The sequence below is a fragment of the Ricinus communis genome, chromosome 6 (assembly GCF_019578655.1).
Source record: "Ricinus communis isolate WT05 ecotype wild-type chromosome 6, ASM1957865v1, whole genome shotgun sequence".
Lineage (NCBI taxonomy): Eukaryota > Viridiplantae > Streptophyta > Magnoliopsida > Malpighiales > Euphorbiaceae > Ricinus > Ricinus communis.
The window spans coordinates 22,361,126-22,383,935 of NC_063261.1; the positions used below are offsets into that span (position 1 = coordinate 22,361,126).

At 32.7% G+C, this 22,810-nt stretch overlaps 4 protein-coding genes across 4 annotated transcripts in view; all 4 read left to right on the top strand.

The window, feature by feature from the left end:
* Positions 1–1,569, top strand: part of LOC8262751 (peroxisomal nicotinamide adenine dinucleotide carrier) — a 5,707-nt gene extending 4,138 nt beyond the window's left edge. Inside the window, exons 10-11 of the mRNA XM_002526808.4 lie at positions 524–578; positions 972–1,569. Of these exons, the coding sequence (XP_002526854.1) occupies positions 524–578; positions 972–1,165 (249 nt within the window). The 3' untranslated portion in view covers positions 1,166–1,569. The remainder of the gene's footprint in view (positions 1–523; positions 579–971) is intronic.
* Positions 1,570–2,612: 1,043 nt separating this feature from the next.
* LOC8262750 (signal peptidase complex subunit 2) lies at positions 2,613–5,794 on the top strand. Its single transcript, XM_015723975.3, has 5 exons — positions 2,613–2,776; positions 2,879–3,030; positions 3,343–3,424; positions 5,315–5,457; positions 5,546–5,794. Exons 1-5 carry the CDS (start codon positions 2,675–2,677, stop codon positions 5,640–5,642), a joined length of 576 nt encoding a protein of 191 aa, XP_015579461.1. The 5' UTR covers positions 2,613–2,674; the 3' UTR covers positions 5,643–5,794.
* A 2,166-nt stretch (positions 5,795–7,960) lies between these two features.
* Positions 7,961–12,887, top strand: LOC8262749. The gene is made up of 4 exons (XM_002526806.4): positions 7,961–8,510; positions 8,604–8,719; positions 10,690–10,933; positions 11,296–12,887. Exons 1-4 carry the CDS (start codon positions 8,184–8,186, stop codon positions 12,646–12,648), a joined length of 2,040 nt encoding a protein of 679 aa, XP_002526852.1. The 5' UTR covers positions 7,961–8,183; the 3' UTR covers positions 12,649–12,887.
* A 3,030-nt stretch (positions 12,888–15,917) lies between these two features.
* On the top strand, positions 15,918–19,588 carry LOC125370487. Its single transcript, XM_048376238.1, has 2 exons — positions 15,918–16,887; positions 17,486–19,588. The coding sequence occupies exons 1-2, from the start codon at positions 15,918–15,920 to the stop codon at positions 18,028–18,030; spliced, it is 1,515 nt and encodes a 504-aa protein (XP_048232195.1). The 3' UTR covers positions 18,031–19,588.
* Positions 19,589–22,810: the final 3,222 nt, after the last annotated feature.

Below are 22,810 nucleotides of genomic sequence, written 5' to 3' on the forward strand. Positions count from 1 at the left end.
AAATATAAACGAAGGAAATTTTTGCTTGGGATTGGAAGTCATAGGACTGAAGGAATTATATAAAGTATTATTGCAAAATACAATGGTTTAGGTTCTCATTTGGGCACTGTTTACTGTAGCAATTGTGAGAAAATTACTATCATGAACATACTCATCAGACATGGAAATATATTTTTAAGCTCAACTTGACATGTTCTTATGATAAAAATGTCAAAATGGGTATCAACAATTTGATTGCTTCAAAACAAAAATTTTAATCGCATCTTGTGACATTTAAAGGGTTGTTTTACGGACAAGCAATCTCAACCTCAGTGCCATATGAACACTAATTAAGTATAGGAAGTGACAGGGAAAATGAACAGGAACAGAAAGAGTGTTCAAATGAATATTGGCCAAAAAGAGAAGCCCTTGATTTAGTTGCAAAACGTTTGTACTATTTAAGTCTGAAGGATATTATTAGATCTGTTTTAAACTGGTTATGGATACTAATCTAGCTTCCTGATTGACTTTGTTACCTTGGCAGTCGAGGCTTCAAGCAAAGCAGCTGAAAACTGGAGACAAAAGGCACCATTATGAAGGTTTGAAATGCATTAATAAACTTCACTTAATAACATTATGAATCATGTAACTACTAAGTTCCAGGTTAGCCTTACCTATGGCTCAGAATTTCAGGTGTTAAGACAGGGGATAAATAACCATGAACATATTGTATTTTCCTTGTAATAGTTGTTTCTAATAATAAATTTGCTGTAAGAAGGTGCAATGATAACATGCTGTATGTTCTTCCTTGGCTGTTACGGCTGAGGTCACTAGACCATCTCAGATGGATATGTGAAAAGTGAAATATTGTCAATTGAATTTACAATATACAAATCAATTATGTTTTACAAATGCACTTTACTTCTCATTATTTTCTTTCGAGAAAAAATATCTGTGGGATGATTGATGTTTTTTCCTTTCCATCAATATAGGTACTCTGGATGCTATTCTTAAGATGATTCACTATGAAGGATTCTATGGCTTTTACAAAGGTATGAACACAAAAATCGTGCAAAGCGTTCTGGCAGCTGCTGTTCTGTTCATGGTTAAGGAAGAACTTGTCAGGGGTACACGATTTTTGCTTACGAAGGCAAGCGTGAACAGAACCAGATCAAGGCCTCCTTGATATCATCTTTATCTTTCCTTCGCCCCCTCGCTCCTTCTGATCATTTCTTTTAAGTTGCTTAGTCAAGATAATTACTTAAAATCGACTGCTACGTTCTTTAGCTCGGTCCTCGAAATAAGAGAGGTATCAGGATTTGCATGGAGCTGAATTTATAAGTATACCCAGTTAATTCTTTTGGTAGTTACTCAGATAGCGGGATCTTACATGTAAACTACTTGCAGAAAAATTGAGTTCTGCTTTTATACTTGGTCCCTCAAAAACTGTGTTATCAAGAAGTAGGAGGATTTTTGTTTCAAATAATAAACATATCCATTTGTTCAAACACATAAAATGTAACTACTATATGTCAAAGTTGAAATTTGATGTTGCGACCTTTGCAATGGAATATATCCAAAAAATCTCCATATTATTGTTGTGTGCTAACTGCACTTAGCTATTTTGAGGCTTAAAAATGATATTTTATTACGTTTAGTTGAAATTCATAAAATTTATAGAATTTATTTATAAATTTAAAATTTATATACTTTAAATAAAATAAAAATTTTAAATAATTAAAATTGATTATAATTAAATTAAATTCTAATAAGATAGATGAATTTTTAAATAAATTTTATATTATTAAGTTAATATATTTATAACATTAAAATATTTTTTCAAATTAATTATTTTTATTTTACTTTTATTTTTATATATTTTTTAAATAAAATAAATTTTTGATAAATATTACCCAAATATAATAAAAAATAATAGAATATTAAATTTATAATAATTTAAATGGAGTCAATGAAGATTGGTCTACTTACATAATAAAATAAAATAAAATAAAATAATACTTGAAAAGAAATAAAGTAAAAGATTAAGATTCTTTTATGCTAATGCTAATTAAATTTATTGGGGAAATAATGCTTTTACCACATCTGGTATCCTATTTTTCAAATGATAATTTAAATGTTTTGTTTGATATATAAAAGCCTAAATTTTTTTTTATATAATTTGTCTATATATTTAAAATTTTAAAAATAAATTAAAACTGTTTAATAATTCCAAAACCTAAAGTTGTTATTAAAAGAATAATAGTAATTAAATATATTGATACCATATGAGCTAAAAAAAAAAAATAGTAATCAAATACCTTTAACATAATATCAAAAACTTACTAAACTTTTGAATGAAAGAAAATTTAGAATTATATTTACTTTTTTATTTAATATTAATATTAATTGTTTTATTTAATTTTTTTATTAATAATATTACATATTTATTTTCATTTTAAAATTTAATACTAATTAATATTATTTATTTTGGAAGTATTAACTGCATTTTAACAGTTATGCTAAATATTTCGGAACTGTAATAATTAATTTAAAGAAAAAAATAAAAATAGAAAAGACAAAACACGTCGATACGACACCGTTCATTCTCACTGACTGACAAACACCTAAATTCGTCTTCACTCCTTTCTAACATCTTCACTCGAAAATTACACAAACTCTATAATCTAACAGTTAAATGCAAGAAAAGAAAGCAGAAATGGCCAACAAGAATCCAAAGAAAGCAAATCTCTTGGATCACCACTCTATCAAACACATTCTCGACGAGTCAGTCTCCGAGGTAACACAGCACAAAATAAACCCTAATTTATTGTTCTTTCTTTTTTTTTTTTTTTTTTTTGGGATCAATTTGAATCACTTAATGTTCTTTTGTTAATTTTAGATTGTTACAAGTCGCGGATATGTTGAAGATGTGAGGATGAGCAATGTAAGATTGTTAATGGGAACTATTATTATAATTATTGCTCTGGTTGCCCAATTCTACAAAAAGAAGTTTCCTGAAAATAGGGACTTTTTGATTGGCTGCATCGTATTATATCCTTTCCAACTTTTTAAAATTTATCTTTATATTATGCATTTTTTCTAATTTTACTGATTGGTTGATTTTTGTTGCTTATGTGTTTATTAATTGAAAAAAAAAATGTAACTTTGTAAATAAATAATACTAGTTTGTGCCTTGATGCATATCTGGGTTTGGTTAGTAGCTTAGAAATAAAATTCTTAAAATCAGTTGAGCTCAAATGAATCAAACTTCAAAGATATTGAGTGTAATTTAGGTATTGATGAATTTATGATTGGTATATTTTAAGATGTTGTTTGAATCTGTTCAATCTTTGACTCTGGCAAGTATATAGTCTTCAATGGATTGTTGCAGCTGATTATATACACTAAAGAGAAGAATGCGATCTTATTCACATATCCTCCTAAGGTGAGTTCTTCATTTATGAAAATGAGATATTTTTCTATGGTTGCAACTTAAATGCTCATTTATTTGTTTATTCTGGATTATTATCATTTCTAATCTCTGTCTTGCTCATTGAAGTGATGTTTAACCTATGATAACTGTTTCTGATATAGTAATCTATGCTTTCAATTTTGTTATCTATGCATATTATTTCACTATCACCATGAAGGATCTCTATCATGGTGGTGGTTGATGCTTTCTTTTCTCAAAAGTCTCAGCATTTCTCAATGTTTGGTTAGAGCAAACTTTAGATGCTGGGCATTAGAGTATTTCTGTTTTTAATTAAATTGAGGCTAAAAAAGCTAGATCTCTGTTAGTTTAACCAAATCATGCATTTCTTGGACTGTGGCTATGACTGGAAATTTGGGTTCGACCAACATTTAACATTGCCCATTTGTGTTTTTGGAAGAATTACTGATCAGAGTGAGCATGATCTAGGGAATTTAAATGCAGTCGCCTATTTGAAATCTTTCTGTTTGCACTAAAATTAGTGAAAGAAAATATTTCATATTTTGGAAGAATTACTGTTCAGAGTGGGCGTGATCTAGGGAATTTAAATGCAGTCGCCTATTTGAAATCTTTCTGTTTGCACTAAAATTAGTGGAAGAAAATATTTCATATTTTGGAAGAATTACTGTTCAGGGTGAGCATGATCAAGGGATTTAAATGCAGTCACCTATTTGAGATCTTTCTGTTTGCACTAAAATTAGTGAAAGAAAATATTTCATAAACGCCCTCAATGAAGCACAAATGTCATTTTCTTAAATTTCTTGTCCTCTACTTGTTATTGATGCCAATGACAGCTACTATTGCAGAATAGTAAAGTCCTTGTTTGAGCCTGTAAGAAGGGGTTCGGTTTCTTTGTGCTAATTGCTAACACTTGGAAGACTATGATCTTTTCCTTCTTCAAATTGGATGTTTTGCCTTTTCTTGGTCCCTTTTTTTCTTTTTACTTCTTCAGTAGTATCACCATATGCATCACCATATGCATGGATGCATATTTGTATTCCGGATTTTATTTCATACTGTCTTGGCTCATGGTGAAATTAGCATCTTATTGTCTCAATTGAATTCAGATTGACATTGATATACAATCTGTTTATATGTTTGTCACAGTATTTTCCCCCTTAAGTGGCTATTATGAGGGCCCCACCCTTTCTTATTTGTAGTTGTGTGCATTATGATATCACTTTTGCTCGTCTTTCCTTTAGTTTTTTTAAACCGCCTTCCCCTGTTAGTACTTTCAGAACCGACCTACAAACTACAGGATCCTTGGCATTTTGTTCAGTGATATTGGAGTTGTAGGACTTTTTCCCTTAGTTGAGTTCCTCATTAACTTGCTACTGTATCTCTGAAATAGAGAGTTACTCTGATGTCGAATTTTTCTGCAGTCTGTTCTCTAGATATTATGGTCTTCTAAAGTGAACCGTTTAGTTCAAAGCCTTGCTGCCATTTTTATGGATGTGGCCTTTGTTTGAGAAGGAAATGCTGGTGTGTTCTCTATGTAATGTGTTAATGGATGAAGCATATATGGTGTGCGACTGCGGGCACACGTTTGTGTATGTCAAACAGATCTAAAGTATGTTGAAGATTTTGTGTTATTCGTGCTTAACTACTGCATATTACAAAAAGATGACACTTTAGATTTATCTTTGCACCCCTCGTTCATTGATATCCTTTATTTATTTGTCGTAGTAAGAATTTCTTCTATTTCATGATTCATTAATCTGGCTTTGTTGTTGTTTATGGTCTAATGTTTAGCAAAGATGACAATTATATGCTGTTTTACTTTCATAATTGATCCTGAAACAAAAAAAGATTTAGTCAAGTTATTGTTAATTCTTAATTTTTCAGGGTTCTTACACCAGCACTGGTTTAGTGGTTTCTTCAAAATTGCCCAGATTTTCTGATGAGTACACGCTCAGCATAGCTAGTGCAGATCCCAAATCAATTTCAGCAGGGAAACCAGTGCAGTTTACAAAGAGTGTCACTCAATGGTATGTGCTTAATGAATTTCCATCCTTTGAATTCCATGAAGTATGCTTCTGTGCTTAACTGCATTACTGACCTTTCAAACTCTTGCAGGTTCACCAAGGATGGAGTTCTAGTAGAAGGTTTGTTCTGGAAAGATGTTGAAGCACTAATAAATGATTATGCTGCAGAGCCAAAGAAGAGCAAGTGATATACTGGTCTGACAGATAGGTCAATGATTTAGACAGATAGAGCCCCTACACTATTGTGTTCAATTATGGATGTTCATTGAATTTTTGGTTCTTGCCTTGAAAATTCTTGAGCTAAACTTAAATGAATCAAGTTCCATTATTATTTAGACAACCGTGGAATTTCATGATAGTTAGCAATTGCAAATGGGGTCTTGATGATTGCTTTCTTGTTATTAGTTCTTAAGCGTTGGCACAATTGAAGTTTGCCTTAAGTTTCATATGGCTAAGAATTCACATCTTGGTCTGTGTGCACATCTTTTACTAGGTGTTTTTTCCCATGCTCTGGCCATTAACATCTCCATTTGACGTCTCAGTGCATCTGATGCGATCTGCTATCGGACCATGCTGATGCTCCAATGGAACTTGTACTTTGTTTCAATGTATGTTGTGCATTGAATATGCTTGCCTTTTCAGATGTCTCAGACACTGCTCATATTGGTTTCATTTTAACCTACTTATATGGGAAGAGAACTGAGGCTTATTAGTCTGAATCCTGATATTTATACCTTTCAGGAAGACACTTGTAACAAGGTGGTAGATTTTGAGAAATAATTGAATATGTCAATGGAATATTATTTGTACGAGTGCAATGGCATGTGCCCAGCACAGGTATTAAATATAATCTTTTTTATAGTATGCTTAAATTCACTCGATTTTTTGTTATGGATTTTATTAAAGAAAATTCGATATTTCAAATTCAATCATTTCATTATCAGTATATAAAATGCTTTTACTATATAATTAACAAAAGAGAAAATGTGACCGCTAATTTAATTGCCAACTCATTAAGGAAACCTAATTGAGTTCCTCAACCATGTTAGATTATTGTTATAAAATGAAATCCTCTTCAAAAGAGTTCTCATGGTTGAAGTTGATGTTTACTTTTGAGCTAAATCTATATTTATGTTTTTGTAAATATATTAAATTTTATTTTTTTAATATCTAAATATTTTTAATTTAATTTAAATTATATTTCAATTTTAGTTTTAGAATAATTTTATGTAATATATATATTAAAAGTCTTAAGAGTATTAAAATAATAAAATGGTGAAAATTGGAAAGCTTTGTCCTTACTACGTTGGGATTGGGGTTACAAATATAGCATTTTGGAATATGCCTTTGCTTTCCACCTTCAATTATTCACTCACATTCAATTTCCTCAACAGACCCACACAAACACACATTAAAAAAGATAATAATGCACTTCTTAATATTTCCCTATACCTATACCTATACCTATACCTCTCTCTTTCAGCTCATCCTTATGTTTGCTTCACGACAAAATCTCCACTACTCCCCTCATTTTTTGAACCTACGCTCTGTTTGTTTTGCGATTATTAACTTGCTTGAAAAAAAAAATATATTATTTGTTTAGATGAATATTTTATTTCTGTTCGTTGATATACCAACGAAAGATTATACCAAAATCATTTTGATGTCTTAACTTAATAATCACTTTGATATTTTAACTTAGATTCTTAACTTTTAACTTATACATGAATTTAGATTGTTTTTGCTAATATCATTAGTTTTTATTATTATTTTTTAATTAAAACTCTAATTTCAGAATAATAAAGGTAAACATCAATTATTTGAATTACCAATATCAATTAACAAAGAGAAATTCTTAATAATTATTTATTAAGTTAATAATTAAACATTAATTATATTTTAATATAAAACTTTCAATTTGATACCAGAAAAGTACTTTCTGATCTATAAACATATTAAAATATTTAAACTCATAATATTAAAATTAATTTTTTTTTCTTATTGATTACCGATGGCCAGTGTCAGCCGCTAGCCACCGGAAGTAGCTGAAGGTGAGATTACCAGTAATCGTGTATATTTAATTAATTTTACAGAAGATTCTGTTATTTAATAAATTTATAATCGGCTGGCAGGCCAAATATTTTCATACTTTTCCGCGAGGCAAACGGAGCCTTAAGGAAAAGAAAACCTATTTTGTCACTTCCCCTTATTCCTTAGCCTTCCTTCCCATAGCGCATGTTAGCACTCAACCTTAAAGAAAAATCGACCTGCTTACTGACGTGTCATACTTCCAACTTCTACTCTCATAGACCCCACATAATAGATATGAATATGACCCACTGAGAGAAAAGCTGACATGGCTCCTATGCAATGACCGCCCCGGACCTCAAACACCAATACAAAATTAGATTTAACAAACCTCTTTCCCGTCCACCAGCCATTCCTATAAAAACTAAACAAACCTTGCATTTCTTATCCTTCTAATATTTATATATATATATATATAAATTGTACATTTAATATTTGTTTTAACACCACAAGTCCACAACGAGCCAGCAAAGCGATTTTCTTTGTAAAAGATATTTAATCTCTCTCTAAAAAAAAAAGAAGTTCGCAAAATTGGCTTTCTCTCTCTAAATATTACAATCGACTATTCATTTGAGATTCGAAGATTTTGATTAGTAATTTCGAATATTAGGGTTTCGATTTTGTAAAATCTCCATTATACTATGGCTAACTCTAGAAGCGGTGACGATCGGAGAAACGGCGACGATGTTGAAGATTCTTCGTCGTTTTCAAGCGGCGTTGAGACATCTACCGTGAGATCTGGTAACGTAGGGTTAACGGAGAGATTAACGGACATTCTTATTGAAGATGGAGACGGAGATTTGTTGCTTCAAAGAAGCGATCGTGAAGATAGGGTTTTGCTTTGGCTACAAGCATTGGATATGCAAGTTATGGGAGCTTGTAGAGCTGATGAGAGGTTAAAACCTTTGTTGAAGATGAATGCTTCTAGTGGATTCGCTGAAGATCGCCTTTTAGCACATCTGAGTCAGGTATATCATATCTTTAATTTAATCACCTTTTTTTTATTATTTTTATTAAGATGGTGATTTTTATTTATTTTTTGTTTGTCTTTGATGATTCAGCATTTTGAGCCATCAGAAGTTGGAATGTTAGCGAGGTGTTTTTGTATACCCCTTGTCTCGATTCGTGTTGGAAAGATTAACAAGCAAGGGACTTTGTTATGTCCTACTGCAACAAGGTAAGTTGAATTTAATTTTGGTTGTTTGATTGATTGTGAAATATATATGTAATCCTAAATTGACTTTTTAACACCATTAATTTGTATAGTATAATTGATGTTAAAATTTAGGTTACTTTGTTGGTCTTTGGTATATAAACTTTGAAAGATCTGATATCACTTATTTTTAATGTAGTAAATATTTTTTTATTTAAAATCTGAATCACATATATTTGAGATTTGGTCTCTAGGGCGTCATGCATGTTGCATTTGTATACCTGTTACTTTGAATGATGAGAGGCATTTGATCCCTTTTATGTTTGTTTAAATTTTCAATATTCGATGCAGGCACCTGATTTAGATTATGTATGGTGTTAGTAATTTTCTGATGTTTTTGCAGTATATCACCCATGTTATTGTACCAGTAAGTTTGCATATATATGTTGTAGCTATCATATGAATTTGATTCCGTGTTACTGCTTGTGGGTTCTACTGTTGCTAGTTTCATCTTATGTTTTTTCACCTCTCTAATTAATGCTTTGACTCTCCCACTTATTGTCTGAGTTGAACATTTTCTAGCTTTTAAATACTCATTTCATTAAATTAAATCTTCTTGCATTTTGGTTACATGAAAAATGCCTCGGGGTTAATTAACTTGAAATGATTATGGTGGATTAAATTTAGATTTTACTTACTGCTTCTTGTGGAGATGTCTTCTTTATAGCTAGGGAGTTGCATTATGATGACAGGGGAAAGTATGATTGTTGGTCAACTGGTATTTCCTTACCATGATGGTTAGGGATGCAAAGGGTTTCCTTACCTCTCATTTTGTCACATTATTCTTTTTGTGTTTTGTTTAGACAAGGTTCGTACTGAATTGACATATGATTAGAGCTTTTCCATTAGTATCAAGTTCACTTGCAATCATATGGCAGGAAGGTGTATATGTTGTGTCATTGTTGGTGAATAGTAGAGATTGCAGGACTCTATGTTTTAGATTATTAATGGTGATAATGTTCATGCTTCCAAGTAAAAATATCTTTTGGCTTGTAGGTAAAAGTGGGCGTATTCTATTATGATCTCTGAATTTTGAGGAAGTAAAGGTAGTTTCATCTCCTACATTATATGATTATGTAAATTCCTTCTGCTTTTTGGATTCGTAGGACTAATTCTTTAGCTGAAGTAGAAATTGAGTGTAAAGGGTCTTTCTCCAATGTATATGCAATGTTGACTTCCTACAGAATCTAAATGCTTTAACAATTTGCTGGCTGTTGTACTATTTTGACTTCATTGACCAGTTGCTTATATCTTGCTATGTTATATTTATGTTTTTACTTGTTTGCTCTAACCTTGTTGCCTTGTGAAAATAAGCTTATAGGAAAAGCCTTAGAACTATATTTTCATCTAAGACTGATGCTATAACTATGGTCAGTGGACATGATTTAGTCATAGTAATCCAGAAATTTGTTCTGTACATGCTGTAACACTGATATCTGGTGTCTTAGATGTCTATTGGAAGAATTCCACTGGAAAATTGTGGAATCAAGTTCTGTGTGCCTCATCGGTTAGCAATTAAAGCAAGCCTATTGTAGTCTTTCTATCTGATGTTGAAAATTGTAGTTCAGAGACAGAATTGCCAGGCTAGAAAATTTCTTTAGTTGGCAAAGTGCCAAATTAATGATGTCAGGCCTTCAAATAATTCTATAGTGAGAATGTCTGGAGTTTGCCTCATAGAATTTTTCTTTCAATAAAGTTTGCCTTTCTGCTATTTGTATTTTGCAATTGTAGCTTTCCCTGATTTTGGATAAGTTGTAATAGTAGTTTTCTCCTTTACTTTGTCTAAGTTTAAGTTTAGAAACTAGGATGTACATTTAAGAACTCCAGTGTTATTTGTGACTTCTTCTTATAGATATGTTGCTTGCTGGTTTTTTAGTTCGTATTTATGCTAATGGATGCTTCTAAGTAATTTCATTTCATCCATATTGTTTCAGGGGGAATTTAAATCTTACGTTGTTACCAACATCTGATCTGCGCCTGTTATTCATTGGAGATGATGGTAGTACAGAGAGACTATTTACCCTAAGCAGCAAAGCACAGGGTCCTACAGTTAAAGTTGATGAGATCTCAGGGGACAGCTCTGGCCGATCTTTCTGTATAAATGTAGCAGATGGCAGAAACTTTTACTTTTGGTGCTCAGAGAAATCCAAACTTTTGGGAATTGAATTGCTTGCCAAGGTATAAACAAGACATTATCTTGAAGATTGGGATGCATGTAGAAAACATTGGTTGATGAGAAACTTTTTAGCTTTATAACTTTTTATCATTTAGCTGCGAAAATTGTGCTACAGGAATAAAAAAATTACATATTATTCTTTGTTCTGAGGGAAGTGGTCAACCATCTCAAATTTGCAAATAAATATACATGAATAGATTGAGCAACTTGAGGAATCATGAATATATATTGGAACTTAGAACTCCATTAAAGATTTCTGTACTGCGCTTTTATTATTTGTGTGGGAAAAAAATTCTTTGGGGGAGCATTCATTTCTTATGGCTACTAACAAAAGTTCTATTTATTTATTTTGGTGTAATGATAGATGAAGGATGTACTCAAGAGGAGACCATCTATAGCTGATTTAACTGGCATTAGCAAGTCACGTCTTGATTGCTTTGCAACTCACCTCCGAGCCTATCTTCTGGGAAGCGGCACCCGAGAAAGTGCTGTATTCTTCCATGCCTCTTCTTCTGACACTACTCTTGACCTCTCTAATACATCTTCCATTTCATCCAAGTCTTTGCGGTCACGATATATTAGCAGCCAGGGAGTAAAAGCAAATTCATCATATCAGGGAAGCCTCAGTCCGAGATCAAGTTCCTTTAAAGAGGGCCCGCCTAGAAGCTTGTCTTCTTTAAGAAATGCTGCGAGGGAAAAGTTAAAGCGTCGCGGTGATGGGCATCTCTCAGCAGTTGACAACCTGATGACAGCATTGCCATGTGAGAATGATGCATCAAGCTCTAATCAAACTGAAAACATAAAGCTGCCTGAGATTAAGAGTTACCCTGTGGCACCATCTAGTTTTCTTGAATCACTGGGGAAATTGGCTATTCCACCAATTCTAAGTTCAGCATCCCATGAAACTTCTTCAAGCCCACCTCTCGTCTCTCCTTACTATTGTTGGTGCCCACAAGGTGTTTCAACCATGCAGTTTTCGTCAAACTCTTCACATCTCGGTAATTCTTCAATGGAATCCCCTTTGCTTCCACCACTTTCTTCATTATTATCAGCAACTATGCCCTCTAGCCTGTTAACTCCTACTCCACCTCTCAATCTAGCTGATATTCCCAAATTGGATTTTCCAGCCTTTCTGCCGGACCCATTGGTTCGATTACCAATTCCTACTGCTCAGCAAGTCCCAACCTTCACCCCTTTGATGTGTGATCCAATTGTTCATATTCCAGTAATTGATGTTTGCTCTTCAGGTCAAGGTTACCTGGTGAGTGCTGGGCCTGCTATTTCAGGCACTATTCCGCCATTGCACCCTAAATTTGTGAACCCATTGATTACCGAGACCGACACTATGTTGGAAAAAGGTGCAAGAGAGACTCTCCGACTGCTGATTAGTAGTTCAACCCAGGGTAACCCACAGTTACTGAATGTATTGCCTGCTGTATTGACCAATACTCAGGACAAACAGGGAATGCATGCTGTTGGAAGCCGGGGGCTGTACTCTGGATCCAGCGATGTGAATGCTATTGTGAACAGTATGGCCACAATTGGCTTGGTTTCTTTGTCTCAGAGCTCTATTGGAGATATCAACGCTAAGGTACTCTGCGGCGGCAACAGTTTGGATGGTCTGCACCTGGACGCTTCACAAGATGGGCCAAGTGGATCATTTGACGACGATGAGAAGAATATTCCCTTTCGGAATTCAAAAGAAAGGACTGATTGATAATAGTAATCATTTTGGATTTTGTTCGTTAGGGTCTATAATAGATTTTTTGAAAATGTAGATATCTCTAGCAGCAGCCCCCCTGGCTTCTCCCAAATGTAATTAGTGCAAATCCTGCCATATATTTGGCATTTGTTAATACTTATTCCTTTAATTTTTGAAGCTCTTAATAGAATGAGACTCTGTAATATGTTTTCCTTTTTAATTATTGTCTATAGATATTCTGTTTTTATTTCTTACGCTCTTGCTTTCTATATGATTTGTGTTTTGAGATTGTTGCATTTTATTTGTTTATTGTGTTCTTTCGGCTGACTGCCGTGCCGTGTTCTTCATTATGCGTTTTACCAGGTATTAGAAAATAAAAGAATTTTCGTAGTGTACGACTTTTTAAAAATTCTTTTTTCTTACTGTCAAAAAGAAAATTTAATAGTTCTTTTTTAAATTTTATTTATAATATTTTTTTTTAAATCTCATCAGAAAAAAATGTTAGAAAATATACCTATAAAATATCCACAGGATATTTTTAAAAGAAAATTTGTACTATTATAAATTCAGTTTTTATTTTATATTTATTTTATATGTTTATAATTTCATCAAAAAAAATACAGGATATATATGTAAAAAATACTAAAATGATATAATTTTTAATATTTATTTTGTGATGTGCATAAGTCAATAATTTCATAATTCTCATTAATACTAAAATTTAATATTTATTTTAAATATATTTATATTTTTGAATTTTTCAAGAAAAACTAACATATATTTAAAATATATTAAACATTTATTTATTTTAACTTGTATTAATATAAATTTACCTTTTAGAATTTTATCTGAAAAAATATTAAAAATATATCTATAAAACATTGATAGAATATGATTTTAACTTGTATTACTGTGAAATTAGCTAAATAAGATAAATTTATCATTTTTATTTTATATATTTAAGTTTGATATTCATGAATTAAATAATATTATATAATTTTTTATAATAAACTAATATGTTTTAATAAAATAAAAATTTATATTTTAAAAAATATAATTTAATATATAAAAATATACCAAATACTGTTTAAAATATATAAAGATATAACTAAAAAAAATTAAAAGATATATTTAACGGTAACAAAAATATACTAAAATCGATACTAATAAGATATCAAAAGAACGCTATAATCCAGTTCTTAAAACAAAACTGTATAAATAAAATATTTTAAAATAATTATAAAAAAATTTCAAAAAAATCGTGAAACAAAGGGTGTAAAAATAAAAACTTGGGTGTGCATTCCCGTAATTGTATAGAAGTCCCCTAGAAAATAACCACTTTAACAAACTTATATTCTACGGTTAATGTTTTTTTGTATTAGAATATAACCACTTTAAGAAAGTTACATGTGAATCTAAGTGTATAGAAGATATTTTCTAATTAAATATAAAATATTTATTTTAATTTATTAAATATTATTTAATTTATAATTTTATTATTAAAAATTAATTTTAAAAATATTTTTATTTTATTTTATTATTTATAATAAATCTAAAAGCTCATAACATTTCGAGTTTAATTTTTATTTTTGTTTTAATATCAGTCTGAACTTTTAATAAGTATAAAAATAATGGTTATTCAACCGGCTTGAAGGAGTTAAAGTCCAGTTGGATATGTTTTTGCGATTGCTTTGATGGAAAGTTTGAAGGTGAACACATGCATGAGAAAATATTGGAAATGGAGCCGTGGCATTTCGAGAAGAATCTTTTAGTTCTAAAGTAAATGGATAGTGGTCTTCAGCCATCTCAAATGTGTTTTGATGAGGCCCCTTTCTGGGTTTGAATTTATGATTTACCAATGAAGGCCAGATCTAAGGAGGCAATCAAGGCAATCGGTGCAAGGATCGGGACTGTTTTGGACATTGATGATACATCAATGGAAGGATTGGAGAGGAGTGTGCGGTTGCGAATCAGAATTGATCTTCGAAAACCTTTGCGGAAGAGGACAAAAATAGCAATGGGATCAAATAAGGACATGTGGGTCTTTTTCAGGTATGAGAGATTACCATCTTTTTGTTATGTTTGTGGATGTTTGGGACATGTAATGAGGGACTGTGACAGTCGGACGGAGGATGATGGCTATGATGCAATGGATGAGAAATTATTGCCGTTTGGAGACTGGATGCGTGCCTCTCCGTTCAAGCGTACTAAAGTTATAATCCAAGATGAATCAAAGAGCTATAAAACTCGAAAATGTCTTTATAATAATCCGAAAGTGGTGGAAATTGCGAGTGAAAAGAATGAAACAATCGTCGAGGGGAAGGAAGATGCGGTGGTACAGGTGGAGAGTCCTACTGTAGGGGAGTTGGTAACAAAAATAGGTGGTGTCACGGTGGTGGAGCCAAACAGTAGCATGCAAAGCCAAAAACCACTCAACAATGGCCAATCAAATTCCGTGCAACTCCATGTAAACATTCAACGCGATCAACACCTTGCAAATAATGATATAAGCCTCACCGAGCCAACATATCCAAAACATCAGCCAATCCATGTTCTCAAAAACACGAATTTTGGTATACCTTCACAGGAGCCAAATCCAGTTAGGTCCACTATAGATTTGTCTCGACCGAATCATGATTTGAGCCAAAAGAACATTGAAAACAAGAAAAAAGCCCGTACAGTTACTATAATTCATCGTGACACATTATCAAAGCACTCAGATGTGGCTCCTGCTATGATAGCCTGTGGTTCAAAAAGGAAGAGTGCGGAGGAAAAGGAGCTGAGTAAGGAAGGCAAGTTTAAAAAGGCTAGAGAAGCAGAATTGGCAGTAGTATTCCAATCATCTTTTTCAACGGCGGGCGATTGATATCCAGTCCCGCCGATCGCAATGAAAATCTTTAGCTGGAGTCGTCGCGAGCTTGGGAACCAAGCGACAATTCGTGCCCTTAAAAGTTCCTTCATGATGAGAGTCCTTCTATTGTCTTTCTAATGGAAACAAAGTTGAGAAGTTAAATAGTAGTCGTTTTGGTTTTCATTGTTGTTTTAGTGTTGATTGCAATGGGGTGGGTAGTTCACGTAGTGGTGGTCTTGCAGTATCTTGGAATAATGATTTGGATCTTTCTTTGCTTTCTTATTCCATGCATCATATCTCTTTTAATGTCAATTCACATAACTCTTCTCAAGCTTGGGTATTTTCAGGAATTTATGGATGGCTAGAAGCAGATAAATGTCATAAGACGTGGGAATTGATGCGAACCATAAGGCCGAATACCCCGAGTGCTTGAATGTGTGTGGGAGATTTTAATGGGATCATGTGGTCTTTGGAAAAAATGGGTGGTAGTTTAAGGGCAAATGGGGCTATACGTAGGTTCCGGGAAGCAGTTGAGGAGTATGGGTTGATGAATTTAGGATATGAGGGGAATAGCTTTACATGGACAAATGGACAGCATGGAAGTGGCAATATAATGGAGAGGTTGGACAGGGTTCTGGCAAATGATAGTTGGTGTGTACTCTTTCCTTGTTTTCGAGTGCATCATTTAGTTCGCATCAGATCGGATCATTCCCCGTTATCGATGTCTTTGGTTGCTAACTGGTGCACCAATGGTACATATAACAGGAAGAGAAGGAAAAGATTGTTTAGGTTTGAAAGGATGTGGCTTCACCATGAGGCTTGTCAAGAGATTATTAGAGAGGGCTGGATGGGTGGTACTTTTGATGAAAGAGTAAAAACATGCGGACGTAAGTTGATGCGATGGGATAAGGAGGTCTTTGGCAATGTGAGAAGGAATTTAGGTGACGTTAGAAGGAAGTTGGAGATTGCTCAAGGCGGATCACAATTTGAGTTAAATATGTCTGAATGTAGGAGGCTTGAGGGAGAGTTAAATCAGTTACTAATGCTAGAAGAATCACTGTGGCTTCAAAGATCGAGAATTCAGTGGTTGCAGGAGGGTGATAGGAATACTACATTTTTCCATCGACAAGCAACCCAGCGCCATAAACGAAATACAGTGGAGGGGATCCGAGATGATTATGGTAACTGGTGGAGGGATGAGAAGGAAATAGCTCGGGTGATGACTGATTATTTCAAGAATATTTTCAAGTCGGAAACTCCTAGAAATATGCACAAAGTTATAAATTTAATAGAGTCTAGGGTCACAACAGAAATGATTGAGCAATTGACTCAACCTTACACACCAGATGAGACATACAGAGCCTTGAGACAGATGCATCCAACAAAAGCTCCTGGACCTGATCGTATGTCTCCTTCATTTTATCAAAAATTTTGGCATATTGTTCATAATGATGTTGTGAATGTGGCTTTGAGTATTTTGAATACTGGTAATGACCCTTCTTTTCTCAATCATACTTTCATTGTCCTAATTCCTAAGATCAAGGCACTCCAATTCACTAAGGAATATAGACCCATTACCCTTTGTAATGTCATCTGTCGTATTATCATTAAAGCAATGGCAAATAGATTGAAATTAATTCTACCTAATATTATACCTAAATCTCGAAGTGCTTTTATTCCGGGTAGATTAATTACAGATAATGCAATGATTGCTTTTGAAATTTTTCACTCAATGAAGAAGAAACGGGTGGGTAAAAAAGGGGTGATGGCCTTAAAAATTAGACATGAGTAAGGCTTATGACAGAGTGGAGTGGAATTTTGTGAAAGAAGCAATGGTAAAAATGGATTTTGTTTCTAGTTGGATTGATCTTGTGATGCGTTGTGTGACAACTGTTTCTTATTCCCTTCTTATAAATGGTGAGTCTATGGAATCTTTCTCTCCTCAAAGGGGACTCCGTCAAGGAGATCCTATTTCGTCTTATCTTTTTCTACTTTGTGCAGAGGGGTTATCATCGTTGATTACAGAAGCTGAGCGTAATGGCGAAATACATGGTTATAAGGTTGCTAGGAATGCTCCATCTGTCTCCCATTTATTCTTTGCAGATGATAGTATTATTTTTACGAGGGCGAATGTTCAGGAAGCGGAGAAGATAGCATGGATTCTCCATATCTATGAAGAGGCACCGGGTCAGAAGATCAATTTGGATAAATCAGAGACGACAACCAGTAGTAATGTCTCAGAAGATCGGAAGCAGGACGTCATTGAAAAGTTGGGCGTAAAACAAGTGGACAAGCATGGTAAATATTTAGGCTTACCAACCATAATTGGTAAGTCTAAAAAGGAAGTATTCAAATTGGTTCAAGATAGGATTCTACACAATTTAATAGGGTGGAAAGAGAAGGCTTTATCTAAGGCAGGGAAGGAGATTTTACTAAAAACAGTTGTTCAAGCTATTCCCACTTACATAATGAGTTGCTTCTTATTTCCAACTGGAGTGTGCAAGGAAATTGAGAGGGCAATTATCACGATTTTGGTGGGGTTATAAGGAAGGAGAGAGGAAAATTCATTGGATAAATTGGGAATGTATGACTACATCAGAAGCCTCGGGAGGCCTTGGTTTTCGTGATATATACTCGTTTAACCTAGCAATGATTGCCAAGCAAGCGTGGCGTGTTACTACTGATACGTCTTCCTTGGTTGCCCAAATCTTGAAGGCGAAGTATTACCCCCGTTGCAATTTCGGGTCAGCAAATATTGGATATCAACCTAGCTACCTGGGGCATAGCTTGTTAGCATCAGGGCCTTTGTTAATGGAGGGAACAGCGTGGAGGGTGGGTAATGGAAGGGATATCAAGGTTTGGCATGATAGAAGGATGGGTGGGGACAATGTAACGAAGCTGAATTATAGGGAGAATTCATTGCCTATTGATGCCACGGTCAATATGTTAATAGATGATAATCAAATTAAGTGGAACGAGTCTTTGGTAAGATAAAGCTTTCGACAGGAGGAAATAGATGCCATTCTGTCCATGCCTCTTAAGTAATCGGCTTCCAAGGGATATACAGTTTTGGAGATACACCCAAATCGGGAAAACTTACAGTACGTTCAGCATATCATTGGCTCATGACACTTTAATGGTTATTGATTCAACAAGACCATCAACAAGTCGTGCTGATCCAATGTGGAATTGAATTTGACGATTGCAAGTACCACCAAAGGTAAGGCACTTCATTCGGAGAGCTACATCAGATGCTTTACCCACAAAAATGAATATGGTACGTCGGGGTTGTCAAATGGATGCTATTTGTTTGATGTGTGGTAATGCTGAGGAAACTTGGAACCATTTATGTCTCATCTGTCCTATTGCTGACTCTGTGGTATTTGAGTCCACTTCGACTAGATATTTCCATCATGTCCGCTGGCTCTTTTAAGGATCTCTTATGGCACATAACGGTACATTTTCCTTATGAATATGTTAAACTTTTCTGCATGATTACATGGGCTTTATGGTCTGCACGAAATAAATTCTGTTTTGATGCTAAAGCAAGTTCAGTAGTGGAGATTATTGCAAGGGCACAGAATTTATTGCAAGAATTTCAGTCCAACCAGGTTCCTTGTTCTAATTCTTCGGTGAGGCATGATCCCATTCAAACATGGCAATTACCACGGAATGGGATGGGAAAAATGAACACTGATGCTGCGGTTTTTGATGATGGAACTTTTGGATTAGGTTTTGTAGTTCGGGATGGGGATGGTGAGGTTTTTCAATGGCTGGAGGAAAGCGCATGGTGGCAAAAGCTTGTAGTACGATGGCTGAAACATTGGCAATGAGGTGGGCTTTGACAATAGTAGGGGCAAGTAGAATTCAGGACATTGAAGCTGAGAGTGACAGTAAGGTCTTAGTTGATGGATCAAATGGAAAGTGTTGCCCGAACATTCATGAAGAATTGATACTGCAGGATATTCAACTGTTGGCTGATAATATTGGGGTTCAATCCTTTCAATTTGTAAACAGGAATGCAAACAGGGTGGCCCATCAAATGGCACACCATATTTCTACTGTAAACTCTGAATGCATATGGATTGAAGAAGTTTCAACGGATGTGGAATTTCTTATTGCAGATGATGCAAGGCTTTTGCCTCCTTGATTTTTATGATAATTAATCTTCCTTCTTAATTGTGCACCGCTTATGACCAAACAAAAGTTAAAGATGACAAAACTAAAAGTATAAGAATTTATTAAAGTATAATCCATCGTTAGAAACTAACTAGAAAATTCAAAAATTACAGGGATCCGAAGATGGGGTGTTTCCTTTATTAACCATTTGTAGCATGACATTATGATTTTTCACCAACTACAACCTTCTAAAGGGTTTTCCATTTTCTTTACTCACAACCTTCTATTTTGAACTAATTTACCAAACATAGCCCACTCTAATGAATTCTTTAGTGTACATTCTTACAGAAAAATTGTAATTACAATGCTAAACAGGATCAGGATTGTATTAACATAGAGAAGTCAAAAAGCTTCAAATTTTAGTGAGACTGCCACATACAAATACAAAACCATGATCATGACAGAAACTTATGTATGGCATAGAGAGAACATACATACCCTTTTCAAGTAGATTTTGTTATTAGTCAGTAGAAAACTGTTAAAACAAGTTTGGGAAACATCCTAAAATACTGATATTTCTATTAGATTAAAAAATTCTTTTCTATTAATTAATTTTTAAATTATTATCATTTTCTAAAACAATGAATATCAACTAATATATAGTTCTATGGACAAGATTATATTCAAATTATTATTTTGAGAAGAAAATTATTTTGAAACATATTCTGTCAGTTAAGATTTTTTTTTTTTCTTAAAGGCTTAAATATCTTTGTAAAAAAAAAGGCTTAAATATCAAAAAAGAAAGTCCTAAATTTTTTAGTTCTTTTCAAATTTTCCAATTTTTACTAAGTTTTAAGATTAATCTCAATTTTAATCTCTGTTTAAATTTATAACTAAATTTGCTGATATATCAAAAACTCTAGCGCCAAAAAAAAAAAAAAGGAGACTTATTTGATATTATAATTCTGACTCATCATATTATTACTGCATGCAGCTTTTACAGAAACTGAAATAGTGAAATCCTAAATAAAGAAAATGAATTTAGGAGTTGCAAATAAACAAGGATATCATAGGTTAGATACTTATATTGGAAATCATCACCAATAAATTCAAAATTAATTTTATAAATAATCATAAGAGATTAATAAAATAATATATGTGGAAGAATACTTGAATTTATAAGAGTTAATTATAGAGTCGTGTTGTTTGTTATCTAGATTAACATATATTTTATAGAAAATTTTTTAATTTTTCTATGTTTTCTAATTGGCGATGAGATGTTAATTTAAAATAAAATTTAATATATAAAATAGGGACCAAGACCGCTATAAATAGAGGAAAACAAAAAATCTAATGCTATCTATTTTAACCCATAATAAAAATATTAAGTCTCCGTATTATTAAAGGTCCTCATATTCTATAGTTACATTAAAGTTTAAATTATTCAAATTTTATTAGATCAATTTTAATTGGACTTAATTTTATATGATAATTTACAATGGGTAATTGTTCATATTAAATTAAGGATCCAACAGATTAAGCAATATCTTTATATAAATTTAGGGTTTGCAAAAGTACAATGTTAAGCATAATCTAAAGAAAGAAAATGAATTTAGGAGTTGCAAATCGACAAGGGTAAACCACTCTAATTTCTGCACTAAACGATAAGGTATCAGTAAATGGGATGAGTCAACTTTCTTTTCTTTATGATGCCGGAATTTTTGACATGTTAATAAAATTAATATATTAAAAATTAAATTGTAAAAAATACATGCTAAATTTTTTATTAAAAAAAAAACTGCAAAATTGAGAATCCTTTTGGCAATTAGGACTTTCTTAAATGAAAACTTAACATATATGACGAAAGTTTGCCCAATTGACAGTATAAAGATCTCAAAGTTGTCTATGGTTATATATATTCCATTGGTATGAAATATTAGCAGAAAATATTGAATAGGAATGTATATCTTTCTTTTATTCAATATTTATTTAATTTTATTATTATAAATTTCTTATATGAAATTCTAATTATCTTTTATCATAACCATATAATTTGTGATGTGCATAAGTCAATAATTTCATAATTCTCATTAATATTATACTCTTTATGTCAATTATCAAAAAGAAATGCAACTTCGATTAAATAAATAATTACAATCAATAGCGTAGAACTAAAGACTTAGAATTTTTAAAATTGGATGGGATCTTGAACTCATTATTGGCACAAAAGTTGGTATATGGGAACAACTTATAGTTGAAAAAGAATAATATGAAATGAAGAGTCATGTAACATGTGAAACAAATTGCCAGTTAGGTAGAAGATTTTGCTTAATACATACATAAACCCCAACCAAACAGTAAATTGGTTCCTCTTTAGGAATCATATGTGTGTTTCTTTTACTTTCTCTCCCTCTTTCATGTGCCCATTATTCAATATGTCAAAAACCATTATTTTAAACAATAGCTTTATAATGTCTGCACAACTATGTAAATGACCCCCTCATTGAACTCGAAGCATATAAGTTTTCTTTTATTTTGTGTTAAAATAATTAATTAATTAATTAATAATAATAATAAAGTTAATCAAGAATCAAATATTTTTAAATTTTTAATCATAAAAATTATAATATCAACTTTAAGGAATTATTCCCCAAAATTAAAGATAGTATTGAATTCCATGGGGAAGGCACTTCTACCAATTGAAGATTAAAAAAAAAAAAAAGGGTTTTATTCTTAAGCATACTGTTCTGGTGGGTAGGGTTGCTTCTTGTCCCTATGGGTCCTCACTCGAGCTAAAGGGTAACTTTATGCCTTTCAAAAGCCTAAATCCATTGCTTAAAGTGAGCACTTAACATTTTCTATTTTTATTTATTTATTTCCACAAGCTTTCTATATATATATATAATATGAAAACCTTGACAAATTTTCTTTTTCCTTTCAAAGTTCTTGAAAAAATTGTCTATGTAGTGCCACAAGAAATCAGCAAGATTTCAGTGACAAAGATCTAATGCACATGCTATAGATCCATAATTTCCTACCCAATGCTTACCCATCAAACTTTGACAAAGCTTTACTTGTTTAACTTGAGAATCTCACGGCTACTTGGAGAAATTTTGGCTTAGGAAGCTAATTGCCACTACTAAAGCCCAATTTTTACACTACATTAATCCCTATTATGTGATTCCATTCTTGAATTTTATCTTAAAT

Coding starts and splice junctions, on each gene's coding strand:
- LOC8262750 (XM_015723975.3), top strand. CDS start 2,675: ATGCAAGAAAAGAAAGCAGAAATGGCCAACAAGAATCCAAAGAAAGCA. Junction 3,425..5,314: donor TATTCACATATCCTCCTAAG/GTGAGTTCTTCA, acceptor TTAATTTTTCAG/GGTTCTTACACCAGCACTGG. Junction 5,458..5,545: donor ACAAAGAGTGTCACTCAATG/GTATGTGCTTAA, acceptor AAACTCTTGCAG/GTTCACCAAGGATGGAGTTC.
- LOC8262749 (XM_002526806.4), top strand. CDS start 8,184: ATGGCTAACTCTAGAAGCGGTGACGATCGGAGAAACGGCGACGATGTT. Junction 8,511..8,603: donor TTTTAGCACATCTGAGTCAG/GTATATCATATC, acceptor TTGATGATTCAG/CATTTTGAGCCATCAGAAGT. Junction 8,720..10,689: donor TTATGTCCTACTGCAACAAG/GTAAGTTGAATT, acceptor ATATTGTTTCAG/GGGGAATTTAAATCTTACGT.
- LOC125370487 (XM_048376238.1), top strand. CDS start 15,918: ATGTGTGTGGGAGATTTTAATGGGATCATGTGGTCTTTGGAAAAAATG. Junction 16,888..17,485: donor AAAAGCTCCTGGACCTGATC/GTATGTCTCCTT, acceptor TACTTTGTGCAG/AGGGGTTATCATCGTTGATT.